The sequence below is a fragment of the Electrophorus electricus genome, chromosome 11 (genome assembly GCF_013358815.1).
Source record: "Electrophorus electricus isolate fEleEle1 chromosome 11, fEleEle1.pri, whole genome shotgun sequence".
Classification (NCBI taxonomy): Eukaryota; Metazoa; Chordata; class Actinopteri; order Gymnotiformes; family Gymnotidae; genus Electrophorus; species Electrophorus electricus.
Genome location: NC_049545.1, coordinates 4,983,817 through 5,005,000, shown reverse-complemented (window position 1 = coordinate 5,005,000; position 21,184 = coordinate 4,983,817). Strand labels below are relative to the sequence as shown.

The following is a 21,184-nucleotide window of genomic DNA, read 5'->3' as shown; positions in this document are numbered from 1 at the left end:
CTGCCAAATGTAGTTAAATGTGTCAAATTACTTTTGTGAGCAGGTCTTGCACTATTTTACAGCAGCTTTTGTTGGGGGGATTATGTGTTAACATTTACTTTTCCTTTGGATTTAACTTTACTATATAAACACATTAATAACTGCAGTGACTTACCCTGAAATGAAATTTTCTGTGAACACATAGCTTTGGTCCATTCACACTGATCTTGAAAACTGGAGAAATTGTTATTACTAATTATTCTAAATTTACATTTTCAGTTATTTTAAACAGTATCAAATAAATGTGAAGAATTAATGAAATAAACACAAAAATGTCTGTCTCTTTGATCATAACATACCTTATAAAACATTTGAAATTCATTTTGCAGCATCATTTAGGCCTACAATCATAATGTTACACATCCTGAACTGAACCAGACAGCACTGCTGACACTGATTTATCTTAAAGCAAAGAGAAACACGTTTGCTGTGATATATGTTGCTGGCATCTAATACTGAAATACTGTGAGGGAAATGCTATACCGTGCAGCCCTAAGCACACCTGCTCTCCCTTTGCAGGCCCTGAAGCAGATTCCTCCCTTGCACCTCTTACCTCCATCTTTCTTTTTAAACTCTACACAATTTTCTGTAAGAAACACAATTTACAAAGGCTCAGTACAAACACCACTACTTGTTGTTGTGTGTTCTTTAATTACATAGCAATCTACTTTCTGCTTAACAAGCTCTACGTTATCAGTTCCACGCACCACAAGTTTGGTAAACGAGTCATTTTTCCTCTGATCGCCAGTTCCACTTGTCTTTACAGGCCAGCCACAGATTCCCACTCTTTTCACCTCACGTTTTCCTTCTTGTAATATGCCTGTAAGATGCCACCTGCCCCCCTGCACCGCACACACGCGCTCGGTCTCTCTCTCTTGGTAGACTCTGTCTGTACACTGCCTTCAGGGCTTCTCCAGCACAGGCGAAGAGAAAGGCTTTGGCCCTCACAGCTGTTCCCAATGCTTCAGTCCCTATCGCTCAGCAACCAAGAACAAAACAAAAGCACATCCCCTCCTCCATCCCCTCCCTCCTGCACCAGCACACTATCAACCATTCCCCCTGCTCCTTCACACACACACACACACACACACACACACACACACACACACACACACACACACACACACACACACACACACACATACACACACACACACACACACACACAACCCTGTCCTCTAACCCTCTAACCCCCTTCCACCCCCCCACCCTTGCACTCAAACACCAAGTCCTTTGTCCACATTGACTGAGCAAAATATATATTCTGCAGTAACTGCAACTAGAAGCCAAGATGAAATGGTAGTATAAAAAGCTAAGTGAAGTATTCCTTTCTGTTGTTTGATACAAATAAATAAGTAGCAAAAAGCTAAATTGTCAAGTATCATATTTCAGTTGTCTGGTTATGATGAAAACACAAGAACAGCAAGATTTTATGTTAAATATCATTCAAAACACTATATAAAATATGTATAGTATATTTAGAATGGGCATTGACCTATCGTTACATACTGTACAAAGTTTACTGACGTTGCAAAGATTATACTGAAATATTGGAATATATCATTTTTGGTGTTCTCAGTTATGCATATATGCAGAGAGACATGTGATACAGGGAGATGGAAAGCCAGGAAGCCAGAAAGAGAGACTGTGTGTGTCTGTGTGTGTGTGTGCTTGTATTTGTGTTTGTATCTGTGTGTGTGTGTGTGTGTGTGTGTGTGTGTGTGTGTGTGCTTGTATTTGTGTTTGTATCTGTGTGTGTGCTTGTATTTGTGTTTGTATCTGTGTGTGTGTGTGTGTGTGTGTGTGTGTGTGTGTGTGTGTGCTTGTATTTGTGTTTGTATCTGTGAGAGAGAGAGAGAGAGAGAGAGAGAGAGAGAGAGAGAGAGAGAGAGAGAGAGAGAGAGAGAGAGAGAGAGAGAGAGAGAGAGCAAGAGAGAGAAGGCTTGTGTGAGGGAGAGGACACTAAGGCAGTTTGAAAGAGAAAGAGCAGGACTCCTTGCAGCTCTTTTTCAGTCTCATGCAGTTTGATTTCCTTGCTGTTCAGTAACATGACATGACCAGGATGAGTTTGAAAAACAATATCACTTCCTTCACAGAGCTTCTCAGAGCTCATGTTCATTACAGCTACAGACAATAGGGAATTGCAGGGTTTGCCAAGAGCCAGGTCTTACAGGTGAGCAGATATGACCCAAGCCTGCCAACCACAATCCTGGTTGCCCACCCCACCAGCACTGGCAGTGAGCTGGAGGCGTGGAGCTCATCTGGCACATGGCGTCTAATACTTATTCTTATTTTTTATCCAGCCATTTTGTCCTTCACTCATTATAGTGTCAGACAGGTTGGATTAAAAATCAAGCATCTGCTTCGTAAACTGGGGAAGGTTTGAGAATGGCACACCTCTCGCAGAGACAGCTGGAGTGCCATTATGCCACAGGCTGACTCAGACTAGGTTGCTTGTGAGATATAATAACATATGCCCCCATAGATGGAGCAATTGCTGAGGTAAATGTATGGGTTTGTCAAAGAGTGCTGCATACCACTCAAAAACTCAGCAAGCTACCTTTGAGTATGCTAACATCAAACCGACAAAGCTGAAATAATTATACCAAGCAGCATGCAGTCTTTGAAAGATACGACTTCAGAAGATTAGATCAAGAAAGAGTAAAAGAACAACGCAGTTCTCTGTCAGCAAACACTTTCTTTTTGTGTGAAAAAAGACAGCCATTAGCCTGGCTCATGAAGGCATGAGTCTAGAAGTCAGCACAGCGTGGCATGATAATGGAGAGTTTTATAATAAGGGTGGAGCAGACTCTACTCCACTCCATCCACATAATGAGGGGGCTTGGAGAAGAGGGCCAGCCATGGGAGAATGTGCCCTTTATTCCTGCTGCTTGTTGCCTGAGTGCAGCCTCTGTTCACCAGGCCTGGCACACATTTATGACACAGGGAACCAAACAAGCACTGGCTACGTGTCTTTAACTGCAACACTGGGCTCAGCCGGTAACATACAGTGCATGCTGGGAAATGGAGCCACAGCTGCCAATCAACTACTAATTACCCTTATGGTCTAAACGAAGATACCAAGCAGAGGCACCAGTATGAAAGAAGAATGTGATGTGATTACAGTAGTGGACAGGTAGTAAGGGCAATAAGTATTCAGCTACTTGAATTTAAGTATTTAAATGTGTTTTATTCAATAAGGCATTTTTATTCTTCCACAGTTACTTTAGTTTTTGTGTCATGTTATTAGGATTAGATCCTTCTTGCATCCTCATTGCTGGTCATAACTCTTCCTTTGAAGAGGTCAGTTCCCATGGATGAAAAGTGTGTTAAACAGTATTACAGAAAAAAAAAAATTGTTGACATACACAATTGTATATGTTATGCATAACAGATTCTAAAAGCGCAATAATTTCAAAAAATAGGATGAGAGCAAAAAGGGAAAGGGAGAGAGAGAAAGAGAGAGAGAGAAGGGTGAGGTCAGTGAAGTCAGAATTCTGCCCTGCCCTATGACCTAGGCTGAACTCTAGCATGTAAGGTCAGGTTTACTGTCCTGTGTACTGCCCTCACCACTGTGTTGCTTCTCTTCAGAGCCCTCTGTACAGGACTACCACACACATGCTGCATCTGCTCATCCACTATTTAACACTAACACTAACATCACAATAAGACAAGAGAATAATCGTCTCATCACCACTTTGTTGTACTGCATAAGCTGAGGGTTTTGCAAACTCACATTTATCAAAGTACTTTAGCCAATATTCAAAGGCAGTATTACACAATTCTACCACCAATGTATCTATTTTTCCTAATGCAAATATAAACTTAAGATCAGTGTCTACAGCAATGAATCATATAAAAGTTAAAGTGTGTCAAAACTGCCTTCTAGCCTAGTGGTGTAATATAAAATGCACATTAACAGCAGAAAGTCTCTGGGTGCTTAGTCATCAGAATTCCCCTGCTTTCTGGTTTAACACGCAGGAGCAAAACAGAGCAAGGCCCAGGCAGGAAACAGTAGTGAGCACAGATTAAACAGAATCAAGATAAGATGGTGAAGCATTACTATGACATTATCCTTACATACATTTTAGCATTTTAGTTTAGTCTAAGACTCTATTGGAGCAATAAAAACTGAAACTGAATAAGTGTGGTTTATTTCACCAGAATAAAGTTACTAAACTAAACACTGAAAATGTAAATGCTCCGCCTAAAAATAATGAATTTAATCCGGCCCATTTTCTAATTATCTCCTCCAGGTTTCCACATAAAACAGCATGTAGATGTCAAATATAGTATGGCTTGTGTTTCCTCAAAGCATTATAATATTAAGTGCTTCATAAATTTAAAACTGTTTATACTTAATGTTGTGTGTTACCTTTATTATTATGTAACAAGCCAGTCAGCCCGGTTCTTAAACCATGAAATGTTTCGCTTTATGCTTAATTACAGACAGGCTATGACCATGTAATCTTGAAACGGCTAATATCATACATTTGAAAAAATGTCAGGTTTTTATTTATTATTAATTTATTTACAAAAACAATATATATTTAAACAAATTCATGATTCACCCTTCCAGTGTGTGGTCACTTCCTTTCTCCTCCCACCTAGGAGCCAGGAGTATGAGGTACAAAAGATATAATCACCCAATGTAAGAAGGCAATCGAATCAGTGTGTGTATGTTTGAATGAGTGTCAATATATGTGTGAAACACTATGAAATAGTAAGTCAAGAATGTGAAAAGTTAAGCGTCATGCTTCGTGAAAATGTATGTATGATCTTAGTGTGCCTTGTTCTGCTGTGGAGTATCCCTCTTGAGCCCAAATGTCCTGAGGCCAGTCCTAAGGCTGCTTCTCCACCCTTCGTCGCCTTTAAAGGTGGGACACTGAAATATTAATGCTGCAGTACAACAGGCTGCAGGAGGGATGCCACATGCACTGTTTGAGGATTTGCACGTGTGTGTGTAGGTGTGTGTGGGTGTGTGTGGGTGTGTGTGTGTGTGTGTGTGTGTGTGTGTGTGTGTGTGTGTGTTAGCATGACTGCTACTCAAGACATTTGATCCCTGCTCTTCTGCTCTGACCTGTGGAGCCTTCACTGCTAGTTCTTCTGCAATAGGTTCAGAAAGAAGCTGTTAAATACTGATCAGGGATCAGCACTCTTAAATGATCAATGGAAAAGAAATAAATTGCTAATAGAGGGCCCTGCTGGTATGTAGTGGTAAGTGTGTAAGACCACAGGCACGTGTCTCAGTGATGGGTGAGCAGAGTTCGGGTTTCCTGAGTTAGGAGGAACTCATTGACAATAAAGCAAGACACCAGCCTGGTGGTTGACAATTTCATTTTTCAGGTCATAGAATTATGAGATGTAATGCCCAAATTTCTGATACCTTTGTTACATGACAAGATATAAGAAAATTACATATGATAAGATGATTTGCCTGAAGTGAGCTGCCATTGCCAGCAGAATGTTCCTGAACATCTTATTGTTTTCACTGTTTAGCACAGACAATGTGCATTCTTAATAACTGAAGGTATCCCATTGTTTGGTTTGAGATTCCTTATGGTCAAATAAAGCAAAAAGGAAGAAAAATATACTAGAATATCAAGATGACCAAATTAATATCTGATCTGATTAACTGACTTCGGACCAGAGAGCTGTATGCCATGTGAGCACCAACAGGCTAACGAAGTAATGACAATCAGTCTGAGCTCTGAACACAGAACACAGAGCAGCACAGAGCAGCACTCTAATCTGGATTATCAGAAAAATTAGATGTGCTTCTCTAATCCACCAGACAGAACTTTGACTGTGGCCCTTTGATACAAGACCAAGTGTGGTGAGAAAGAATAAAAGACCATGAAGTTTTTTTTCATGGAGTTTTAACGACATGAATCTAAACACTGAATCCCGTCAAGCCCTTGCTCAGGTTACCGTCTTTCATGAGAGCCTGTAATGACTTTTGATTGTTACTCTATTTATAAAACGATAGTAACAATAGGCTCACTTTCGGAGTTGAAGTAACAGGCGTCAGTGCGTATTCAGTGCTAGAACCAGTTACCATGACCTAATACACATCAGATACCATGACCTAATACACATGTTAGCATTTTAGTGCAGGTCAATTTCCATTTTTATCAAGTCTGTATAATGGGACATCACGGCAGAGGCTACCGCAGGTAAATAATAGCGGAGGTCGCGGTTATAAGATCAGGACGTCTGTCACCTAGTCTGTCACCTAGTCCACGTCTCTAGTCTTATTAAACACGGGTAAACGTGTCCAGCTTTGACGGGTAGCAAGGAGTAACACAACAGCCCTAGAGATCATGCGGTGCCTCACTTACGACAGTGACGCTAGGCTAATAAAGTGAGAACAATGTGGTACAGCCCATCCATATTTTAGTGATAAGTAAATAGAAGTAAATTACACTCAGTAAAAATGACAAATAGGTTAATTCTAGGGTTAATTGCAGGTTTCACACTGTACGTGTTATTGACATAATCACACTCGTTCACCTACACCAAAATGGATTGAAAGCCAGCGACTCGCTTATGCTGCAGATTTCCGTAGACTTCAGTAGCGTTAGCGTGTAATGTAACTGCAGTAGTCACTCACCCTTTTTGAAGGATTCGCCCTGTCCAGTTTAAGAAAAGTCACTCATTAACTGTTCGGGCTAACACTTTAGATGAATAATACAGAACTGCACTTTGGCCAAGGCTTGAACACCGTAGTTGGTCATAGAGGTGGTTTGGATTCACATCACATGTTTGAACGTCCTGTGCGTAGTCCGTCCGCGTGAAGCATGCCATCTGTCATTTCAGTAGCAGAAGTCTTGCCTGTCCACAAGTACGCTGGAGGCAAAAGATTTGGTGACTGAACGTCTTGGCTGTAATTACGAGACACTGAAAATGATTGATAGATTGTGCAGTGACTCGAAGGCTGAATCACAGCGGTTTACCCCGCCTATTCCCTGAGAATCAGCCAATAGAACTGTACGACAAAGCAGCGCATAACTGTAATATCTAAAGAGGCTGATATAAATAAATAAATAATAATAATAAAATATATATATATATATATATATATATATATATTTATATTTTATATATATATATATATATATATATATTTTATATATATATATATATATATATATATATATATATATATATATATATATATATATATATATATATATATATAACATTTCTTTTTATTTTTAACGTCCGGTATTTTACAACACTCAGTCTGTCAACCTCAAACGAAACGCACACTTGGAAAACTGCTTGATAAAAAAAAAAAGAGTAGGTATAGGCCAAGAGCTTTACGCAGGCAGGGTTAGAGAGTTTCAAAGAAAGAAAAAGCCGATCAAAATGTTCCGTTGCTTATGGTCTCTGTGTATAATGTTATTGGTATACTGTATTTCCTTTCTCTAAACATCTAGTGGAGGATTTCCCATTCAGCTTCCTACAGTGTGAAGAAGCTCTGAAGTAGAAGCACTGAACGGACCCCTATGGCACGACATGCATGAGGGAGATCAGTATCCTTGCAGTGGCTGAGTACAGAAAAGGCAGCATGCTCTGGCAAGATGCCTACCTTCTGCTTGGCTCAATCGTTTTGTTACAAGTTCAATCTGTGCTGCATAACAGGAAATGGAGTGCTCAAGAAACCTTCTACCGCTGAAAATAGACACATTAAATCTAGAAAAAACAGGCATAAATTAATGTAGCCGAGAGGCTAATGGAGATGTGTTTTATATTTTACTCATTTAATACGCAATTTATAGAGGATTTCATATCTTTACTGAGCAACATCAAAAGCGCGCGCGCACGCGCGCAATCCTAGTCTGGGATTGACGGTTTCTGTCTTCATATGTGATCAGCTAAAATGTGATTATTGAACATTTTATTTTGTATACTCCTTGATTTGCCTAACAAAATCACAGTTGTACTAATAAATGCCCCAAAGTCAACCACTTTGTAGCTTTGACCTATATATTTCAGAAATAGACAAAAACCTTTCTGTCCCAAGGAAGGGGAGGTCATCTATAGCACTAATTAGGCAATATCAGTAAAAGTCTGCAATAAAGGAAACACTCTTGTAAAGTAGAATACATGTGATTAAACTAATGTGCTCTGAAGAATAAATAATTTATTGAACTTGGAGCAGAATCCTTGGAATACTATCTATCTATCTATCTATCTATCTATCTATCTATCTATCTATCTATCTATCTATCTATCTATCTATCTATCTATCTATCTATCTATCTATCTATCTATCTGAACAGACTATTCATATGCTCTTTCATAGGCATTTGACTGTACTCCCCATATTATATAAGTATTACGTTAAAGGGCAGAGTTTCAAACTTTTAGGAATTAGAATTCATTTCATTTTATCAGACTGGAAAGATACACACCATTTTGCTTAAATTGACACGAAGCATGACAGTCCCCTTATAGTGTGTAATTTGCCGCCACCTAGTGTTCTTGATTTGTATGCCACTAATTTAAAAGGATAAACTGACCCCAACCCATTTGGTGATACATCATGCAGACATATAGGCTTTGCAGCATATTGCCACCAGAACATTCCAGACAACACGCATTTCCGTGTGTTGTAAATGAGTAAATGGAGTAATGAAACATGAGTAAATGAAACATGATGAAAGCAAGCTCTTGCTCTGCTGTTATGTCAGGCAGCAAGAATGTATCACGCCATGTAGAAAGAGTGTTATTACATCGTTGAGGTACTCTGCTCACATCAATATGCACATGTCCTCACGCTCATATCTCTCTCTCTCTCTCTCTCTCTCTCTCTCTCTCTCTCTCTCTCTCTCTCTCTCTCTCTCTCTCATCCAAGCACACACAACCATTTTTCCATATTTTAAATTCCTATTAAAGGAAGATTTATTTATTTATTTATCTATCTATCTATCTATCTATCTATCTATCTATCTATCTATCTATCTATCTATCTATCTATCTATCTATCTATCTATCTATCTATCTATCTATCTATCTATCTATCCATTTATTTATTTATTTATTTATGGAGAGTTGGTCTAAGGCCACTACTGAGAAGGGCTTTGATGCTGATATGGTTTAGAATGCTTTTTCTGAGTATTTTTCTGAGGACCATATCTTGGAAGACATTCTTGTATGATAAGGGGAAACCCAGCTGTCATAGACAGTGGTTTTATCTTACCTAGTGTGTATATGTCTGTGTTGTGTGTGTAGGTGTGTGTATATGTCTGTGTATAATAATATAAGAGATTTTATACACTGCCTGGCCATGCATTTGGTGTGGCATCATTTCCACAAGCTTCTGCAATGTCACAACAGTTATTTCTGTCCAGAGTTGCATTAATTTTTCCCCAAGATCTTGTATTGATGATGAGAGATTTGGACCACTGCACAAAGTCTTGTCCAGCACATCCCAATGATTCTCACTGGGGTTCATGTCTGGACTCTGTGGTGGCCAATCCATGTGTGAAAATGATGTCTCATGCTCCCTGAACCACTCTTTCACAATTTGAGCCCGAAGAATCCTAGCATTGTCATCTTGGAATATGCCCGTGCCATCAGGGAAGAAAAAAATTCTATTGATGGAATAACCTGGCTGTTCAGTATAATCAGGTTGTCATCTGACCTCATTCTTTGGGCACATAATGTTGCTGAACCTAGACCTGACCAACTGCAGTAACCCCAGATCATAGCACTGCCCCCACAGGCTTGTATGGTAGGCACTAGGCATGATGTGTGCATCACTTCAGCTGCCTCTTTTCTTACCCTGATCACTCTGGAACAGGGTAAATCTGGACTCATCAGACCACATGACCTTCTTCCATTACCCCAGAGTCCAATCTTTATGCTCCCTAGCAAATTGAAGCCATTTTTGCCAGTTAGCCTCACTGACAAGTGGTTTTCTTAAGGCTACACAGCTGTTTAGTCCCAATCCCTTGAGTTCCCTTTGCATTATGCATGTGGAAATGCTCTTACTTTCACTATTAAACATATCCCTGAGTTCTACTGTTGTTTCTCTACTATTTGATTTCACCACACATTTAAGTGATCGCTGATCACAATCATGCAAGATGTTTTTCTGGCCACTTTATTTCCTCGAAGATGAAAGATGTCCTTCCACTTTTTAATAATGCGTCGGACAGTTCTTAAACTTATTTTAGTAGATTCAGCAATCTCCTTAGATGTTTTCTTTGCTTGATGCATGCCAATAATTTGACCCTTCTGAAACAGATTAACATCTTTTCCATGACCACAGGACATGTCTTTCGACATGGTTGTTTAACAAATGAGAAGCTACTCACTGCATCAGTTAGGGTTAAATAACTTGTTGCCAGCTGAAACATAATCACCCATGCAGTAATTATCCAATGGGAGGTGCTTACCTATATGCTTAGTTAAAACCAGGTGGTGACCTTTTTTTTTTGGCCAGGCAGTGTATTATAACAGTAAAGATCAATAAACCACTCCCTGTAAGGAAATAAAGAAACTCAGTCTTAGCCGACGATGATCCCGGGAGTCCAATGCTGTCCCTAAAAAGCACCCCATGGTGAGGTGCAGTGAATTTTTGTAGTGTTGGGAAAATGGAGACAGCTCCCTGTGCTTCTAGTTTGGCAGATGTAAGTTGTTATTTTTGGAACAAAACAGCTGTTTCACATCCACAGGATCTCTAAGCAAATGAAAAGACAACATTTAACAGATATAACCTATGCAAACATTTGACATACTCTATACACATTGTGTGTGAATTCAAGATATCACAGTAAATATTAAGAAAAAAAAAAAACATTTGTCAATTTTCAAAAACACAAATAAGGCCGAATATGCGCCTATTAATATGATAATCAGTTTGAATGTAAGAGAATGTTGTCTATTTATGCTTGCCAAGACAAAAATATACATGTGCCATTTTGAGCCAACAATTAATAAAATAAAATAAAATGAAATGGCAATACTTGGCAATACTTCCCCTTGTTGCATCATTCCTTATTGTACTAGCCCGTTAGAATGAGAGTGCGCATGCTCTGCGGTGGTTTTTTATAGGACCGCTCTCGCCATTGGCACGCGGACATCGTACGCCGGTAGGGAGAGTGGATTTTCCAGCGTTCTCAAACTCACGTCGCGTGCTCATGCTGTGAAAGGACGGATCGATTTTACTTGTATTTAAACAAAAAACAACAACAAAAACAAACAAACAAATATCGATTTCTTAAAGACAAATACCGCTCTTTGATATTTCGTAACCAGACACAAGGATTTTTAAGCATGGAGGACAAGAAAAGCGAAATTAACGGTCATACTGTTACTGGGATCTCGGTTCCAGCGGTTTCTATTAAATCGAAAAAAATGAGCTTTAAAGATAAATTTAGGGTCTTTTTAAATAGAAATCGTTTAGTGATTTTGACGGTGTCTGGGGTACTGGTGGGCGTCGGGCTCGGAATGATGGTCCGCAATTTGAATCTGACCCGAGCGCAAGTTACTTATTTCGCGTTCCCCGGAGAGATGCTGTTGAGGATGCTGAAGATGATAATCGTTCCTCTCGTGGTTTGTAGTTTGGTCTCTGGTGCTGCCAGCCTGGATACCCGCTCCTTGGGGAAACTTGGAGGAATCGCCGTCTCGTACTTTTTAGTGACCACTCTTATAGCTTCGACAATCGGGGTAGCCCTTGCCTTCATCATCAAGCCCGGCGTCGGTGCTGGAGCGCTGAACACCAACAACTTGGGGCTTGAAAGCGTCACCACCAACAAGGAGACGGCGGATTCATTTTTAGACTTGGCAAGGTACAGATTTGAGCTAATATAATAATAATGTCTTCACGACTACGAGAATTCTGCAATATCCTGTTGTGTGGAATAACCTAGGATTCAGTTATTCGAAAAAGACAGAATGAGCAACCCTCTACTCGAGCCAGTCTGTACAAATCTGCCATTGATATTTATAGGTTAGGCACAAGAATGCATCAGGTGCCGCTGTGACGCAGAAAAATATTTGTATCTTGTCATGAATAATATTTTTAAGTAAGTCTGAGTTTTAATCTCTTTTGTGCAATGACCACAGATTGTTTTCTCTGACGAAGGTCCAGAGTCAGTAAAAAAATGATGATAAAGTCAATAAAAAATGGCACATTAATATGAGTGAGTGTTCAAATGATGAAACCTTCCATGTGATACTTTGCTTTCATGTATGACTTTGAACCCCCCCCCCCCCCCACACACACACATTGTGCAATGATTTTCAGGGGTTGAGAGAAGTGAAAACAGATGGTTGAACAAATGTGTGGATTAAAGCAAAGGTTTATTTGCTTTAAAAGTGGGATGTATCACCTGTGTCATATACAACACAAAATACTTGATTTAGGAAAGCTCAAACGTGATTTTTCAGATGCCTGTCACATTCATTTCATTCAGATGTCACTTCAATTAACATTTCAAAAGTTTCACAGCATATTTTATGTGATTAATCTACTGTAGAGTAATGCCTCCATCAGTTTGGGTGATTGGGTTAATCTGCTCCTTAAAATGCATTATATGATGATGAAACTTGTGTGGCTCAGGTTAACCAAAATAGACGAGTGATTGATGAATGCATCATGTGCTGCTGTGACGCAGAAAAAAATGACCAGAGATTGTTTTCTCTGATGAAGGTTCAGAGTCAATAGAAGAGAGTCAATAGAAAAATTATGATAAAGTGATTATTTCTGCCATTTGAGACCTAAGTAGTAGAAGTGTATATCTCAAGCAGATATGTTTGTTAGTTTGTTTTTCTTAAAAAAATTTTTAAAAAAGCAGGCAAATAAAAGGCAAATAAAATTTTATTAAGCAAGATTTAGAGACCTATCAGATCTCTTTTATACCCTGTCCTGCTGACTGGTAAGAATTACACATTAGTGCCATCCATCTGTGCTTGTGAATTTAATTGTACATGTATCACATTACTTTTTGTGTTTTTCTTCACAGAAACCTGTTCCCATCTAATCTGGTGGCTGCTACTTTTCGCTCAGTAAGTACTTTCCTTCTGCTTAGGTATATGCTAACCCCCCTCCCCCCAAAAACCCCTTTGGTATACAAAGCCCTCACACCAGCAGCACCAGCACAACCTTAATATTTATGGCCACTTTTAAAACTCAGTGCCTCTGAATTAACTCTCCTCTCTAATGAACAGAGTCCTAAAGTGGAATGGGCATTTTTCTCTATACCCAATAAATACCTCTCATGCTCTTGCTCTATTAAAAGTAGCCCAGTCGTTGCCATAGCAGGCCTATCAGGATTATTCCATTCCCTGACGCCTGGCAACCAGGCCTGCATTACTAGATGGCAGTGTATGGGCGACTGCCCAGCCTTGTGCAGCACAGGGAAGAGAAAAGAAAGGGTCAGGGGGGTTTGGAGTGGGACATAATGTCATTGGGCACAGAGTTCGTGCAGCTTTGCAGGCTCACTGACTTAAGGCCTGAGCGGGACAATCAATAATCAAGCCATAAAAAGCTGTATTGTGCTTTAACCGTAGCAGATGAAGAGAGTCATTTTGTTTTCTTTCAAAAAACAAAAATATGTTATAGAATTCATTTAAAAATTGGTTTCTGAGACTTTTAGCATTTTTCTTGATTCAGATTTGCTATGAGACCTAGGTCTGATTAAACAGATATTAACCACAGGCAGAAAGACACTAAAGTGCTATGTGGAAAAGGGGAGTGAATTTCAAACCCAAGCCAACAGTTTGCTTCTAGTGAAGAATTTAATAAAGTGAGATGTGATGAAGCAAGATTTACTACAAACATCTGATTTTCAAACTGAAACTTAACAGCATCTGTATACATGATGTCTTGTGAGTCAATCATTATTAACCTTTAAAAGGGATTTGAAGAGTAACTGCCATTACCAAGGATGACAAAAAAAGTTTATTATTCATTAGACATTAAGAGACTCTGCTAAGCTGGTGCCTGCAGACCACAGAATTCAAGTTTCAGAGGGAGAGGGGACTATGAATAGTAGAATAATAAAGGAGACTGCTGTCATTGTCTGAATGTGAACCAGTTGCCAAGTTCTTTTTAGCTGAGCTTTAAATGGTTTGTGGACTTCCTGGAATACTCAGCCAATTCATGAAGATGTCTAAACTCATCAGCACAGAGAGATACTATGAATTCAGATGAAATGTAATGTTTACATGGTGAACTCTATGAACTGTCATTCTTATTGTTTCAAATTCCCCCTTTCTTCTTTTTGTCACAGTATGCCACTGATTACAAGATTATCAGAGTGGCAAATGGCACAAATGGAACCCTTGACTACGAAAAGGTTAGTTATTTAGACAAATGCAGAGTCACAGCCAATGTCACGGTATCTCTTTTTTTCAGAAATTTTGCAATACAGGCAACATTCTCATTGCTTTGACTAAAGGAAAAACAAATTTTTGTCAGTGAACTCCAAACTGATGGACAGTTGTGAAAGCCTTAAAGACTAAGGGCCTTGGTAATGTCTTTCTATGAAAATGCTGTGAAATACATGGTGTCAGTTTGTGAAAAGCACATACAAACAATGATGGCAAAGGGCATATGGCACTACATAGAATGTTCGTGTATTTGACAAATTGCTACTGTTATTCAGACAAGTGAAAAGATGAATACCCAGATAAGCCTTTACTTTTCAGCTAATAAATGACCAGATTCTTTGGTTTTGGGTAGTATTTAAAATTTCACTTCTATGAGCATCAAAGTCCATTTGGCTCTCTTGACACAGGACAGACATGAATTGCTGAGCACTGCTATGCTGGCAGCTGCCAGTGCACATACTGTTTGTTTGCATGGGGCAGAGTTGACACAGCCGTTCTTGCCACTCCTTAGCTCTTGAACAGCTGGACAAGTCAAATCTTTCCCAGAGTACTTTTGTGCCCGGGTGCTACAATCCCAACACTGGGGCAACTCCATTGGAACATTTAGATCTCACCAGAGAAATTAATGTTCTGCTTCTGAAATAGAATTTCTTTTGTTTATTCACCATTTTAAATAGAAATGTAAGATCTTGAAAGACTAAATTAAATGGCATTCTGAAATGTCTTATGTCTGATTGTTTGAGCTCCATGATGCCCCATAACTGTTCATACAGTGCTTTTACATATCACTAAAACAAGAGCCTAGAACAAGACCAGGATTTGGGCAGATGCCAGCTCTGTTACCTCAACTCTTCATCACCATGCCTGTGGAAGACACTGTATGACAGCCGAGGCTCATCAGCTTTGGCCTTTGCAAGACCACTGACCCTTACACAATCAGATCACAGAAACTGGCAGACAACATGGTAGTGAATTCTGTGAAAGGAATTTGATAGGAAAGAGAAATGCCATTTGCTTACTGGACTATTCACGCTGAAGCACACAGTGCTAAATCCAGGCTTTTAGAGCTATATGCATTTGAAGAATTGTTGCTTTCAATCTTTTTTTCTAATGTTTAGAAAATGGATTAATTCATGATCATGAATCTAAGATAGCAGTATGCGTTAGGCTGATGTCTAAGATAGCACAATAATGTATATCTGGGTTGGTTGCAGGTGCCAGTGGGAACAGACTCAGAAGGGATGAACATTCTTGGCTTAGTTATGTTTGCCATGATATTTGGAGTGGCCTTAAGGAAGCTGGGTAAAGAAGGGGAAGAGCTCATACGTTTCTTTAATGCCTTCAATGAAGCCACCATGGTGCTGGTGTCCTGGATCATGTGGTGAGTCCATCCCTCTTATTAATGACTTACTTGATAACAGGGGATGTAAACAGTAGCAGTTGCAGACAATTGCAGAGATGTATGGCTTATGAAGTGGAAAAGGGTGAAGACAGTAAAGTAGGAATCAATAATATTATGAACACTGGAAAATATTTAATTTCTGTTTTTACTTAAGACTTAAAAAGTGTGTTAAGCCTACAAAATGTCTTTCAAAAGTAACCATGTCCTGAGAAATAGTCACATAGACTAACTGAAGTTCAGTAAAGTCTGGCTTATTATGAAACAGTCAAGGCTACTGCTGGCTAGCCTCTTACATCACGATGTTCACTAGAATGCCACAAAAATAGTGAATGAAAATGTTGGTTTTAATAAAATTAGTTTTAATTTAGCAGTTTCATTTGTGTAGCGTGCCCACGGAATGTTCATTTTAACATCAGCGCCTGTGTCACCTCCAAACATGCACACTGCCTGCAGCAGCATCAGTTATCCAGATTGTGCTTTTCTCTTCTAGTAACAGACCTATGGTAAACAAAAATGGTCCTATCTTATCCAAACAGTGTTACTGAACCAGCATCTATAACTTTTATTTTCTGTGTCAGGTAGACATCAAATCCCCACCCCACCCCAATCTACACCTATGCCTAACATTAAAAACTTGACAGTGACCAAAAAGCTGGTTAGGTCGTATCAGGTCATGTAATTTCATTTAATACCAAGGGAGGATAATAGTCAAGATGTGTGTGAATGCACTTTTTCTTATTAATTTTAGTGGTAATCAGTAAAGCACTTAATGGTATGCATGGACACATGGGCCATACTCTTATCCCATATTCATTGGAGAACAGCAGGAAGGCCTACCCACCATAGCTATTTTAAGTTCATCTTGAGAAGAAGCAATGCTCATGACGATAGACACTTTGTCCCCATTTCCTATGTATGTCTTTGTAAAATAAATAAATAAATAATAAATAAATAAATAAATATAAATAAATAAATAAATAAAAGGCTTGTAGGTCTTCTATAGTGACCTTAGTTCATAATTTTTAAACAATCTTTTGTAGTTGTTCATTTATAGTTTTTGAAATAAGACATTGCCTTTGGCCACAGCGCTTTTATATGCTATGCATCATGCATGCTCTTCAGTTACATGTAGTTCACCATGCTTCATTTGTTTCTCAGGTATGTGCCTGTTGGCATCATGTTCCTGGTCGGCAGTAAGATTGTGGAGATGGAGGATGTGGTTCTGCTGGTCACCAGTTTAGGAAAATACATCTTTGCCTCAATCCTGGGCCATATTATCCATGGTGGCATTGTTTTACCTCTTATCTACTTTGGGTTAACCCGTAAAAACCCATTCAGTTTCCTGTCTGGCCTCATCACACCCTTCACCACGGCCTTTGCTACCTGTTCCAGGTAACTCATATTGTACATGCTATTTGTTTGCAGATTATGCAGTGTGAAAGTTCTATGGCATGTGCTACAGCTGCAAAATAAGGCTTTAAGGATGCAAGAGAAGGATCTTTACCACAAACAGTGTTTTAGCATCTTTAATTAATGAATTAATAGTTTAAACAAACAAGATCATGATGAAAAAAAAAACCCCTTAAGTTTATTAATTAGTAGACTGTACTTTATTGGCCACAACCTAAAATGCTTTCTGTAGTGATCAGTGCTGTGCAACGATTAGTGAGAATATTTGCCTTTAGTTCTACAAACCTGGTTCTTTTCATGTATAATTTTAAGATGACTTGAAGTCCTTGCTTCAGCTCACATCAGTAATTCAGTCAGACTGATCAGGACTACCACTTGGTCATTATAATATAATTTCTTCTGTTGGAGTCACTCTGTTGTAGATTTACTGTTACTCTTTCACTTTAAAATTATTTTGTATGATTTAGCATCTTTAAATCACAGACAGGCAGCTTTACATTGTATGGCAGAATTTATTGATTGCAAGTTGTCCAAGACAGCCCCACACCACTGTACTCCCCCAACTCACACTTGAGGTTTGGTGTTGGTATGCATTGTTTTGTTTTCTCCAAACATAACACAGTATACAGTTCTATCAGCAAGTTCTACTTTTCTTCACAGAACATTTTCTCAGCAATGCTAAGGAACATTCGAGTGGGCTGTAGCAATAACTTGTATATAGGAAAGTGGTAGTTTCATCCGTGGTAAATTTGTATTCAGTTTTTATGGTAGACTCAAGAACATAAATGAACACAATACAAGAGATGCTTGCAGATCTTTAGCTATCACCCTTTGTCACTTTGAAGAATTCACTCTGGTGCCCTATTTTTGTAGGATACCCACTCCCAGGGACATCATTAGGAGTGGGCCTTCGGGGCTTAATTCCCAAACGTTACGATGCCTGCACTTAATGATTTATTTTTCAATGTCAAGTTTATTATATTAGTCTGTTTTATCACTACTGACACTTAAAAACTTTACACTGCAAGGCTGAGCCACCAACCTTTTTAGAAACCATTCCTGGCCTCAATAACTTCAGATCTTTTCAAAATCTTTTACTTATTTATATTTATTTATATATTTGTTTCTTTGTTTGTTTTATGTGGCAAAAATGTGTTTTTACTCAGTAAAGATGTTATTACAGTTATAAAATAATGATTTTGTGATGTTTGTAAAATAAGATTGTCATAATGTTGTTTATTTATGAATGTTTTTAGTGTTTTTCTCTCTGGTCCTCTTTTCATTTTGGCTTTTCCTCTGCTCTCTTAGCTCAGCAACATTGCCATCTATGATGAAGTGTGTAGAGGAGAACAATGGTGTGGACAAGAGGATCAGCCGCTTCATCCTGCCCATCGGAGCCACCGTCAACATGGATGGTGCCGCCATCTTCCAGTGCATTGCTGCTGTGTTTATTGCCCAACTGAACAATGTCGAGCTCAACGCAGGCCAGATATTCACCATCTTGTGAGTACCTTACCAAAGGAGCAGCCCCTCTGAGAGTTAGCAGTCATTTTATCAGACAATGAGAGAAAATATTACTGGCAGCACACCTGTCCCTGGAGTTGATCCATGCACTTGCTGTGTCAAAGCAAGGCAGAGCCTTTAAGCAAGATCAACATTTATTAGTACAAACAGCTCTCACACTTCCTAGCTTCTCTAGGCTCTCTTGTTGTTGCTAATTGAGCTTATGTGTGTATAAATTGAAAGACATGAGAGAAGAGAGGGAAAAGAGGGAAAGACATGTTTGTATTTCTTTCAGGGTGACAGCTACAGCATCCAGTGTTGGAGCAGCGGGTATACCAGCTGGAGGAATCATTACCATTGCCATCATTCTGGAAGCCATTGGCCTACCCACCAATGATCTGTCCTTAATGCTAGCTGTGGACTGGATTGTGTAAGATAAAAAAATTGGATGGACATTCTTTCTTTTCACTGATACCTAGGTCACTGTTCATGCCAACCTACATCCAACGGATCATTTATTCAATGAAAAACATTCAGTTATCCACTATATGTCCACTATATCAATCAAATACTTGCTTTTGACTTTTTAGTACTGAAGAATTGTATATCTGTATGGTGTGTGTGTGTGTGTGTGTGTGTGTGTGTGTGTGTGTGTAATATTTCAGGGACCGTACCACAACTGTGGTGAATGTGGAGGGGGATGCACTGGGTGCTGGCATCTTACACCACATAAACGAGCAGGAGATGAAGAAGCTGAGACAGCACGGAGGGCAGCAGGAGGAACCGCAGCTACAGGAGGTGAAGGTGGAGGTGGAGGCTGTGGCCAACCTACAGGCTCGGGAGGAGACCTCTCCACTCATTACACGGCAAAACCCGGGAGATAACTCCTCACGCAATACAGTGGATGAGAAGGATGGTATGGAGTCCGTGCTGTGAAGTTTTGTGCCAACTTTCTTTCTTACTTACTTTCTTTCTTTCTTCCTGTCTTTGTCATTTTTTCTTTGTTTTTTAAACCACTAATTTTCAACCATATCAACTCAGAGTATTTTTAAGATGGATGCTGCCTGTTTTCTCCTATCTAAAACCTGGGAATAAATGCCATATTTCCATTCAGTGAGTATACATCTGAGAGTATATTTATGTCACATTAGCACATAGTGTGGACAACATAGTGAAATGATTAGTGTGTTTTACATTGACATTGTCCTTTTTTGTGCCACATTCATTTTTATTGATCTCTATTTGGAGAAAATGTTCCCAATTTGCATGTTACATATCATGTTAAGTCTAAAAAGGAATATTCCTCATTTTAAGTAAGGAAAGAGAATCATTTACAGACTGACCTCTTGCTCTATTTATTTGCTATATTTTAACTTGCCATGTAAAACATTAACCATTTTGAAGATGGATAAGAGAATATTTGCTGTAAATATTTGTGTCCCTAATGGCATGTCTTGTCAGGGTTTGGCCTAGTCCAGCTCTGACACCCAGATGTGATGAGGACTGCATTGCAAGGTGACTATTAAAACAACTAATGCATGTCACCTTTTGCTTCAGCTAGGCCAGGGTTTGTGTACTAGTATAAGGTACACCTGATTTTCAAATCAAACTCCAAATACTTGAAAAATGTAAATACTTGAAAAAAATGCATAATGGAAAAAGTGTCATGAAAACTAGCATGGGTAAGAAAAGACTGATTGGACATACGCCATGTGCATTTGCATTCTGATTCTCATATTCACATGGGTGTCACAAAAAAAAAACCAAAAAAAACCCCAGCTCTAACAAAATACTGTAGTGACATCCAGCACTAGAATTGTGATAGTAACTCTGTAAGCTATTTTTGCTCATTTTGAAGCCTGTGCTACAGACTGAAAACTGAATAGATGGCTGATAGACCAGTACTAAACAATAGTGGATCCTCAAAATAATTTAGTTTGTTTTATTTTCATTCCAGACCCACAAGTTCATGTTTGTCACTGGGTGCAAAACACCACTAGGTATATATATTTGGAATGTATTGAAAATAACTGCTAAGAAAGCTATGAATAACTATGTAATTTATTTTAATTTGTCATTTTCTGCACACAATTTGTTGAACATTTGTTAAATGACCTGTCAAATCAGTAGTGTTTTTGACTCTTAACGAACTAACTTAAACTTTGTTATTTTCTAAAACTGTTATTGTAACACTTTATAACTACTGCCTATACTTGTGAACTGTTACTTATTAAATTAAGAGCAATGTAGTAGGAGCAGTCTCTTCCTGATGACACTGCACTGATTACCGCTTTTACGAGTAAACGAAGCATATCTGTTTAAAACTTGTAAGCACTCGTAGTTCATTTGCCATTCAACATACTTTAACCACAGCCCTTGAGGCCCAGGTCCAAATTTCTCCCGTTCTGCTATGAGTGATAACAAACGGGCCAGGCAGTTACATTATCTATTAACTATTGGAGACTAAGCATATTCTCTCTA

The 21,184-nt window shown here is 38.9% G+C and overlaps 2 protein-coding genes across 3 annotated transcripts in view; one reads left to right on the top strand and one right to left on the bottom strand.

Annotated features, from left to right (window-relative positions):
- The window catches only part of sertad2b (SERTA domain containing 2b), a 25,302-nt gene extending 18,382 nt beyond the window's left edge, over positions 1–6,920 (bottom strand). For both annotated transcript variants that reach the window (XM_027017622.2, XM_027017623.2), the window contains exon 1: positions 6,653–6,920. The gene's annotated coding sequence lies outside the window, so the exon portion shown is untranslated. The remainder of the gene's footprint in view (positions 1–6,652) is intronic.
- Positions 6,921–11,111: 4,191 nt separating this feature from the next.
- Positions 11,112–21,027, top strand: slc1a4 (solute carrier family 1 member 4). The gene is made up of 8 exons (XM_027017656.2): positions 11,112–11,843; positions 13,020–13,062; positions 14,289–14,354; positions 15,603–15,769; positions 16,949–17,182; positions 18,509–18,703; positions 18,999–19,133; positions 19,369–21,027. Exons 1-8 carry the CDS (start codon positions 11,329–11,331, stop codon positions 19,637–19,639), a joined length of 1,626 nt encoding a protein of 541 aa, XP_026873457.2. The 5' UTR covers positions 11,112–11,328; the 3' UTR covers positions 19,640–21,027.
- The last annotated feature ends 157 nt before the right edge of the window (positions 21,028–21,184 follow it).

What these genes read in the sequence shown, in the direction of transcription:
- slc1a4 (XM_027017656.2), top strand. Translation starts at nt 11,329, where the DNA reads ATGGAGGACAAGAAAAGCGAAATTAACGGTCATACTGTTACTGGGATC. An exon ending in CTGGTGTCCTGGATCATGTG is followed by an intron (nt 15,770 to 16,948) that starts GTGAGTCCATCC and finishes TTTGTTTCTCAG; the next exon opens with GTATGTGCCTGTTGGCATCA. An exon ending in GGCCAGATATTCACCATCTT is followed by an intron (nt 18,704 to 18,998) that starts GTGAGTACCTTA and finishes TATTTCTTTCAG; the next exon opens with GGTGACAGCTACAGCATCCA.